This window comes from Oryzias melastigma, linkage group LG14 (genome assembly GCF_002922805.2).
Source record: "Oryzias melastigma strain HK-1 linkage group LG14, ASM292280v2, whole genome shotgun sequence".
NCBI lineage: Eukaryota > Metazoa > Chordata > Actinopteri > Beloniformes > Adrianichthyidae > Oryzias > Oryzias melastigma.
In genome coordinates this window covers 29,590,533-29,600,708 of record NC_050525.1, presented here as the reverse complement: position 1 = coordinate 29,600,708, position 10,176 = coordinate 29,590,533, and the positions used below count along the sequence as shown (strand labels likewise).

Genomic DNA, 10,176 nt, shown 5'->3' with positions numbered 1-10,176 from the left:
GGGAGCGCCCCTCTCCTTTATTGAAACGGGAAATTCATGAAGGGAGACCCCCTTCTTCGGCACATTACTGCACCCGAATACCACAAACCTATTCACCATTATCCCGTTCGAATCCCTAAATCCACGGCAGTCCAAATTCTATGATGTTAAGTAATTCCATGCCCAGAAAGTCATCACAACACTAGCGGATCTAGCTGTATGTTCCTGTACTGACGTCACACGACCTATGACCTACTTATCGGTGGCTGCCCAAAATCTGAGCGACCGCGCTATCTTTGAACGCTTGAAGAGAGTGCACGGGGCCGCGGGTGACAAAATAATTATACAGGGGTTCATTTGTGACATAAATACTAATGTTTTATTGCAGTTTAAGAAAAATCACGATATTCACCGCACGAGGCCTTTAACACATTCTGGACCAGCAGCTAAACATACTGACCGTTGATCTGATCTCCTAGATTACAGGAGGATTAAGGGCAGAACCTTTACAGAAATGGCCAAATAGAACCAATGAAGTTCTGGGAGTGCTCCAGTACCAGATTTAGAACTCCAGATTTCTTGGAGGATCACATCCTGAACATGTTCGGGTCAAAAACAGACCAGTTCTTCCAACACATTGTTACATATAGACGTTTGGTTAAGGACCCCCCCCCTGCATCACTTTTTGACGTTTTGGGTCTTCCTAACTCATCACAGTAAAGTGACCTCAGAATGTCAGTTTGAGAAGGCTGAGAAGCAGAGACGGTTCCACCTGTTTTTTCCTGGCTGCTCTGAGCTGTTCCTGCATAATGTTAGCAGAGGCTCAGCTTTAGCAGAACCGAACGGAGAACATCGTCTGCCATATTTAAATCAGGAAGTGTTAAGTGACCCTGGATTCTCTAGGATGGAGATTTATTCGTCCTCTGCAGACGTCACACACAAGAAGAGGTTCTCATGAGAACCGTGATGTGGTTGAAACAAATCCAAAAGAAGGAAGGAAGGCAGCGTCTTCTGAACCGGTCCAACACGCTTCACACAAACATTCCAATATGACCTTTAAATCAGAAAAAAAGCTTTTATAGATGTGAAAACAAAGGTGGGAGTGCAGCCCAGCAGACTGTGTGAATAGAGTGGAGGTCATAATGAAGCTGCCTCCATCAGTGCAGGAGACAGCAGCCTCCACCTGTCTGCGTCTACCTGCTGACTGCAGGTGTCAGAGCTGCTGGTCCCCTGAAGCTGAGGAGATCTCCTCATGTTTAAAACATTCTGCTGAGGCTTCAGCCAAAAACAAGAGCTTGATTAGTCTGTTAGAGGCTTTGGCTTCACAGTGACATAAGAGCAGAGTTTGAGCTGCTGCCTCTCGATGTCGACGTCCCGATCTGAGAGGAACGACCCGGTTCACGCTCACGCTCTCACTCATTCATGATGACGTTTCTGTATGCGCTCCAGTTCTCCGTGCTGTTGTCAGGTTGCTGTGCACCTGTAATTGGCTGTTTTGAAACGTGCACACTGGAGTGTGTACACACACAAACACATGGTGACAGATGAGAAATGGACCAGACTCTCTGCCTGAGCGGTTCTGGCTGCGGATTTTCCTGCCTTAAGGAAGATTCCCACGAGGACTTAATACAAACAACAAGCTCCCCTGTGTGTGTCAGACAAACGCACACACACCTGTGAGGACGCACTCAGGAATCATACGTCACTCTGACACATCCGTGAAAGATGGGAGGAAGCTGCTGTACGGCCCAGCATCCGTCTGAGGAGCAGAGACTCCGCCCCCCAGCGGCAGATCGCTCTGAGAGTCCTGCATCTCTAGGAAGAAACGATTAAAATAAACATTTAAAAATGCAGCGTGAGAATCTATTAATGATTATTAATAATGATGTATCATCAAACCATTATTTTCCATGGTGAACATTCAGTCCCTAACATCATAAGGAGTGAATGTTAATGGAGCAGAGAGGAGGAGGAGGAGGAGCATCATCTTCCTCCTCTGGAGCGTGTTCTCCTCACGCTACTGTCAGATCCAACTGAAACACATGTTCTGCTTTTTAAATTACATAACTAAAGGCAGTGCTTTCATTCATTATGCATTAAGCAGAAACTGCACTGGCTAAACTTTAACAGCATTTGGGATCTTATGATTTACTTTCAACAACACCAAGAGTGGATCCAGATTGGGACTGGAAACGAGTGGAAACAGAACAGACTGGAAAGTTAAGCTGAAACTGGATCCACTTTGTTTTTTTATTCAAATGCAGCACAAACAGGTTTTTTATGATACACAGGAGGCTGTGGCTCAGAGTCTCGCCGACATCCGCTTGACCCGTGATGAAGGTGGACTGTTGGGGTGTTGCTCTGGTCAGTGTCAGAGAGTTGCTATTATGTCACTGCTATACAGTTGGTGTTTTTAATGCTGTCAGCTAAAGATGCTAATGGTGTCAAAGTGAGACTTGGCTGAAAGGATGGAGCGTGGCGCCGCCGCAGCGCCCGGCGCAGCAGCGGCGGTTCGGGCTGCAGAGCTGATGCTGAGTGTGTAATCCCGATGGAACAGCAGCATGTCACGCTGCAGAAAAAGACAAAGATAAACCAGATAGTTTTAAAATCTGTACAGGGAGATAACCCCTCATCATGCAAACAACCCCACCCCCCGGTAATGACCCGGTACGTGGTCACGGGGAGCTCTCTCATGTGAAGCTGGACTCGAAAACTGTCTCAGGAATAGAAACGCTCTTGGGGGGGCGGTACCGGCTGACTGAGATGGGGTAACCTCGATTATCCAGAAGGAAAACGTGGCGCAGGCCTCCCCGCTCTGATCCTCAGACATTTTTCTGTGGATCAGAGCGTTTTTGTGTTTGTGACAGCGTCCCGTTGGTTGTCAGCAGGTCATGAGTTTGGACCTGAAGTCCGCTCGCTGCCTGCTGCTCCTGTGATTGGAGGGCAGCATAATAAGGGGGAGGAGCCTGCTGTGTTGACCTGTTTCTCCTTGTGGAGTTGGAGTGCAGGTTCTGGACTGTGTGGTTCCCTCTGGTCGGTGATGTTGGTGATGTTCTCTCTGAAACAGTAAAATCACATTTTCTGTAGCGAGTTGTAGGAGGAGCATAACAGGAGGCATTCTGGGTACTGTAGTCCTGATGTAACACCTGCATTTGACACAGCATGAGACTTTGCTGTGCTGTTGTGTTTTAGTGTTTGTTTAGCTTTGCTTTTATCTTGTGTTTTTATGCTTTTATGTCCCTTTTTTTTATAATTTTTATCTGTAATTCTTTTTGATATTTTAGCTGTTGTTTTTATTGTTCTTTGAACTTTTAATGTTCAGAGCCTTGTTGGACGGAGTTCATTTTAAGTAGGGCTGGGCGATATGGGAATTTTCATATTGCGATATCGTTTTTTTTTATTATGTGCGATAACGATATTAAAAACGTTTAGTCGACCCTAAACTGAGTCAGACTTTTGCTCTTAATCACACCAGGGTTCACCTTCTTTATCTGCACCAGAGTTCAGGTGAGCTTCTCGAGAAGACTGTTAGTTTATGGAAGGTGATTATAGAAATATTCAGAACATTCATTTAGCACAAAGTTCTTTTTTCCTGCGTTAAAACTTCTGATGTTTAGTAAGGATGTGCATTGGCAAGAGTCTGACGATAAAATACGTATCGTGATACGATGAAGGAGAGCTGGGCGATAAATCGATTTAATCAGTCAATTCAAATTTGTTTTTTTGGATGGTTTATTTTTGGGAAATTGAGATTTCTATTTTCCCAACTCTCTGCTTTCTTGGGTTTTCGTTGGTTGGCCCGACCCGCCCGTCTCTCTCAGAGTGCAGATGTGAAAGCGGCAGCTAGCAAAGAGGAGCTTTCTCTGCTAGTGTTTAGTTTTGGCTGATGAATCAGCAGCACATGAGGCAGTTTTAACATAAACATGATGGATAACAGAAAGTTTCATAAAAGTGTGGATTTGGAGACAGTGCTGTTGTTACACAATGATGCTATCGTGCCCTATGATGCTAATGATGCTAACGAGGCGTTCCACATGTCATCTACGTTGTTTAAAGTTTTTCCATATTTTTATGGAGCGAACTTTAAGACGAGGTGGATAAATACAGGACATTAAATTCATTGGACATTCCTAAAAACTGTGTTTTAGAAATAAAACAGGAATTAATCCACTTTGTATGGAACTTTATTGGTAGTCTCTGTGTAACATTACAGAGTCGTGTTGAGCTGAAAAAGAAGAAACTAGATTTTTGTCCCTGGTGTGGAGAGTTCAAACTTGGAGCATCAAACCTGTTTTAGGGCTGTTGTTACCGAAGTGCAGTGCCGAGTGTGTGTTTCTCCTTATGAGATGCTTATGCTAGCGGGAGCTCACAAAACACCTACTGCTTTGTTCTACAGACATTTTTACAGCTTGTATTTAGTTACACTTTGTGTTAGAGCCATTTACAAAAATAATGTTCAGATACATTTGCTTTTGTTAAATATATTCTGTCATTTTTAATTTTTGTTAAAGAAAGTAAAAGCAGGGAGAAAAAAAGTCAAAATCTAAAACAGAATGAAAAAATCCTAGATTTTATTCTTTCGTCATGTCGTCCAGCCCTATGGTGAAGTGGCGCTATAATGGGGCTAAGATGCTTTATTTACGTATCTGCACTGCAGCTCCGTTTTCTCACACACTGAAGTAAACGCCGATTTTACCGCTGGTCACCACGATGTTGGCCTTTTTCCAGAGCTTGTACACTTCAGGTCTAGAATCTACAGCTGTGAAGTTCAGCAGAACTTTGGCCCGATTTGTTGACAGCATTTTGACTGAACCGTGAGGAGGACTGAATATTTCACACAATCTTGTTTTGGTCACGGTGTAGATCTGCTCAAAGAGGCTCCATGTGCTGCCAACTAGTGGTCGGAGGTTTAAGTTAAAAACAAAACTTAGACGCCGAAGGACGCTCATAAATAATTAAGTATTGTCCTCTCAGCATTTTAAACCAATACAAGTATTGTGATACATCACAAAATATCACGATATGTTGCTGAATCGATATTTCCCTTCACCCCTGATGTTCAGTGTCTGAATTGATGTACATTCTGAGAGTGAATAAACGATGTCTGCAGGATTATTTCATGTCTTGTGGCTCGATGTTTCAGTCCTCAGAACCTCTGCAGGCTCCTTCCTCCTGCTCCTCCTCACCAGGAGCTTCATGGAGGTTTCTCCCCCTTTTCACTGATTAACACACCATGCAGTGGAGCTGCAGGCGCAGCTCAGGGACAAACGAGAACCCCCACCCCCTGAATCCGTGGCCTCCATCCCAGCTGCTCGTTTAACATTCAGGACCGCCTGTTAGACAGTGCTTCCCGTTGTTCTCCATCGTCTCCTCTGAGGGCGCGGTGCATGTTCATGGCGGCTCCACTGAGGAGCTAACGGAGACGAGGAGCTGTCAAAACTGTGGATTGGGGGGTGGGGGGTGTTGGATTTAAAGCTGCTTCTGCAGAGCTTTAAAAGATTTTTTACCCTCCTTTTATGAAGAAGCACCTTCCTCTTTTATCAAAGGGACTCCTCGTGGAGGAGTTGGATGTAACATCAAAGCACAAAGTAACCTACAAAAAACGGGCAAACAAGCAGGCAGAGAGAATGGGATCAGTGTGGCCGTGAAGGGAGGAAGAGGAGACGAGAGCGAAGAAAGTGGAGCTTTGTCGGAGCAGCTTTGTGAGGCTTTTTCCTCCCTCGCTGTCAGGCCGCGAACATTAAAGTGGAGAGGAGGAATTTGCATTCCTTAAATGGCTGCAGCTCTTATGCTGAGTGTGGGGGCACGTGCACGAGGACACTCTCATTTACTGATGCTATGCAGCTTTTGGGTCCAAAACAACCACAGAGAGGCCGTCAGATGGCCTAAAAGCATCAGTTAACCTCAGTGTTTGTCAGTCACCCAGTTAAATGCTCAGATATTTTAACGGTGGACATGCTATCCTCTGCAGATCCTGCTCTACATGGTCCTCCATCATCTGATTTATCAGGGAGAATCTAAGCTATCAAACTTCTGGTTGCCTCAAAAACATTGCAGTGGTGTTCCTGTTAGCTTTGCTCATATTTCTGAGAGTGTTCATGTCGCTGGTGTTTCTGCGTGCCCCTCGTTTATCACAGGAGTTACATTCTGAAAATGACCTTGACAGCCAAAATCCACAAAGTAGTCATCTTTATTTAAGGCAGTAACGCCCCTTTATACACATTTAGAGAGATTTTTTCAGACAGACATGAACATTTTCACACTTTTCTCTCTTGTTTGAAGGGTAACCAAACACTAAATCAACCTTTTGTCTGTTTTTTTATATAAATGGGGCTTTAAAGTGCTGTATGTTGGTTTGCCACATTTTTGCTGATTCAGAATAAACTTCCTGAAATTATATTCTAAAATAGTCTTTGTGCTGCCCCCTACAGGTTGAAACGAGGTATTACAGTTGAATTTTGTGATTGGTCACCTTGTGCAAGTCCCAGGTCATCATGCTCTGGAGCTCCAGTATAAAAGCTCCGCCTATCTTTTATTCTGCAACGGTCTGTGGTTAGCGTGTTAGCTTTAGCATGGCTTGTTGCTGCTTTGTCTTCAGTTTTCCAGTGTCAACAGTGTTGAGTGCAATTGTCACTGAATCCACAGAACTCATGATGGATTTAGAATCAACGGTTCACTCAGGATTGTTAGCTTAATAAGTTAGCCTTTATTAGCTATGATGCTAGCATCATTTTACCACTCAGACACGGGTCCTCTTCAGTCTGGACCATGAGTGTCTGCCTCTGGAGGAGGTGGAGGAGAAAAATCCTCAGAAAGTTCTGTGGTGATTCTGGCATCACTTTGTTCATGACTACTCTCAGGACTGTTCAGGACTACTCTCAGGACTGTTCAGGACTACTCTCAGGACTGTTCAGGACTACTCTACTCTCAGGACTGTTCAGGACTACTCTCAGGACTGTTCAGGACTACTCACCATATTGAAGGCGTTGCGTTATCTCAAGCTAACCTCACTGTTACTGTCGATCACAGATCCTGACCACACCTCCCCCGCTCAGCCCGCCTCCCTTTTTATTTTCATTTTTCAAATCTCCTTTAAAAGATGAGCCACATTATAGCGAGGGACCACCATAATGTCCAGACAGACGCCATGATGGCAGCTTACCTGTACTATACATCCTCCATCAGTATTCCAGGATCCTGGCTCACCACGCACCGCAGAACCTCTAGAACCACAGTTCTGCTGTTTTGAAAGTTTTGGACTGTGATGAACCCAAAGGCCTGCCAGAACAACGCCTGATGTTTTTGCAAAAAGACATCCTTCCAAAGCAAAACTGCTGTGAACATCTGAGAAGAAACGTGGTTTGGTCATAAAAAACGCTAGAACCCGAATGACGGACCAGACGTTAGCGCCATCAACAAACCAGAAGAAGATCTAAGATCTCTGAGCACCGATCCTCCTGTGAAAGTGAGATTTGTCCTCTGGATTTAAAATAACGAATTACTACTTTTTGCTGTAACACAGTACTGTGAGGAATAATCAGTTTGATGTATTTTCTAATATTTGCCTCAGAACCTGTCCAGAGAGTTTTTGTTCAGACAGACTTTCAAACCATCAGGCGTAAAGAAAAAACTCTTTTCTGCTCCTGTCAGTCACTGTGAGCTGTTGTGTCATAAATTACTGAGCCAGATTTTCTCTTAGGCTTCAAACACGTCCGTGTTCCTCAGAGCTAACAGCCGTCTGTCCTGTTGTTCAGTCCTTTAACCTGCTGGTATCAGGATTCATGTTCTGTTTGAGGACCAGGTCTCAGACTCTGACAGACTCCTGTGTTCAGACAAAGGCTTCATCTTTCTGGATGAAACTGAAGAATGCTCCTGTGAGCTGAAGCTCCCTCTGTGAGGCTTAGTTTGTTTGGATGATTGACAATGACGACAACAGCAGAGAGAAATCTGATTTTGCTGTTGAATCAGAGTTTGAATACAGATTACATGCAGGTTACAGACAGTTATAGGAAGGAAGGAAGTGAAGCCAGCATCAGTGTGACGTGGTTCCTCTTTCACGCTCTGACCAGAACCCGAGCAGCATCATTCTGGACCTGCAGGAGACCCGAGAGGAATGACTAGCTGATACCAACATAGATAAAGTTACAGGTTAATAGAAGCTACTTGGACCAAACACTAGAGCTTTATTTGGTCATAGAATGTAAAAAGCTCAGAACCGTCCAGTTTTTATTTTTAATGTCCTATCGTCCAGACAGTAATACTGAGACAGAGAAACCTTTTGTCGTTGGTGAAATATCTGACTATCATCAGAATAACAAAGGAAACTGTGTTTTGTTGAGATGGAGCTCAGAGGAAGGAGGTACAGAGAAAACAAGAGGTCCTAGGATAGGACCCTGTGGAACCCCAGAAATCTTTTACCCTGGGCTGTAAGGCCTTGTGGACCACAGTATCAAAAGCAGCAGACGGATCCTGGAAATGCAGACGACAGTTTCCATCATCAGTCATTAAGAAGAGCAGATTCTGATGGTTTGTTGGACGTTTTTTTAGAATCAGTGAAACATGTTTCTTATTGTAATACAAAGCTAGAAACTTTAGATGATCTTCTACTGCTGCAGGTACCGTACAACTAAAGCAGGAATCACATTATTATACAGTTCATTGAAGGATCTATTGTAAAGAGAGAGATTACTATTGAATCACCAGGTAAATGTAATCTATTACAGTATAACTTTCCCAAAACTGTTTGGTAGTTTATGAGCTCCTGGTTTCTGTTGAGCTTTAAATGTTTTTTTTGTTTTTTTTGCTACAGCAGTGTTTTACTTAAACAGACATATTGGTATGAAGAGGATGGACTGAACTTTATCACTATATGATAAGAAAATCTCTGACATGATCTCATAGGTCTGTAACCTGCGGCTCTCTTATCCTTGATTGTGGCTCTTTAGCTCGACAGAGAAATGCTAACGATTAAATACATAATAGATTAGTGGTTTAAGTTTGCTCATTTCTGTTTAGAGTTTCAACATGTCAAACAGCTAAGCAACAAAAGTTTAATTTACTGTCAGAAATTCTGTAGAAATGTTCTTTAAATGTGTGTTTTTAATTCATAATTAGTCAAATAAAAGACTCCAAATGTTGTTTTATTTTGGTAAATTACACTAAAGTGGATAAAGTTTTGTACAAACGCAGTTTAAAAGGATTAAAAATGATTTTGGGTTGTGTGTTTTGTGCCTCACATCTTACAGAATGACAATAAAAAGCTCATTTTATTCTTAATGTTTTGAATTTTTTTTTTTTTTAAATAAACAGATTCTACAAAAATGTCTTTAGGGAAAAAATGATGTTGGCACAGCAAAATCCTATTAATAAAAACCATGTTTGACTGTCTTGTATTTTTAATTGAAGTAAAGCTGCTGCAGCAGGAGGAACGTTTGACACTGAGAGGCTTTTATTTTGAAAGGAACTAGTGTGTGCTGCTGTCAGCAGTAAAATAAGTTACAACTGTTATAAATACAAATATATAGTAACTGTTGTAATTGAAATATTGTAATATTGAAGTTACTTTTATAAATGTCATTGATAACAAAGCAAAACTATTGTGCATTCTTTAATGATAAAGTTTGACTTTGTGGTTTATCGGGTCGGCTAAAGTGATTTTGAGTTTGTCATGATGTAGATGCAAACTCGACTAAATGTCTCTTTTAGTGTTAAAGGTTGTAGACTTTTGTCTAAGAACTTTGAAATGAAAAATGGATGTTTGTCTTCAGAAACGCCTACAGTCGGTTCATTTAGGAGGAACGTTCAAACCCCTCAGAGAACCTGAAACACGTTTCAATCTCGACACTTTAACGCGTACGAGCTGCAGCTGTGAGGCCCAGAGGAGAGGAATCGCCATGACAACATAACACAAAGGCCCCGCCCCTTCAGCCTTCAAAGCCACATGTGCTCCGAAACTGCAGGAAGGCAGGGCTGCAGGGAGGGAGGAGGTCCACCAGGAAACACGGGTTTGACCCAAGGAGGCGGGGCTGCGTGTCATTGGAAAAGCTGACAAGCCGGGGGGGGCAGGAGCGAGCGAGGTGTCTTCCTGACTTTAAGCTGGTCAGTGAAGGCCTCATGCTCCTCAGCTCACTTCCATTTTTATCCACCTCGACTTTCAGCGCAGCGCAGCAGGCGGGGGGGACGGAGAAAGAGGGAAAT

At 43.2% G+C, this 10,176-nt stretch overlaps 1 protein-coding gene across 7 annotated transcripts in view; it reads left to right on the top strand.

Annotated features, from left to right (window-relative positions):
• Positions 1 to 10,176, top strand: part of sgcd (sarcoglycan, delta (dystrophin-associated glycoprotein)) — a 156,359-nt gene that overhangs the window by 85,345 nt on the left and 60,838 nt on the right. The window contains exon 1 of one of the 7 annotated variants that reach the window (XM_024262407.2): positions 9,592 to 10,175. The exons of the other annotated variants lie outside the window; for them this stretch is intronic. Coding sequence (XP_024118175.1) covers positions 10,093 to 10,175 — 83 coding nt within the window. The 5' untranslated portion in view covers positions 9,592 to 10,092. Of the gene's footprint in view, positions 1 to 9,591; position 10,176 lie in introns of those variants that run through there. 7 annotated transcript variants of the gene reach the window in all.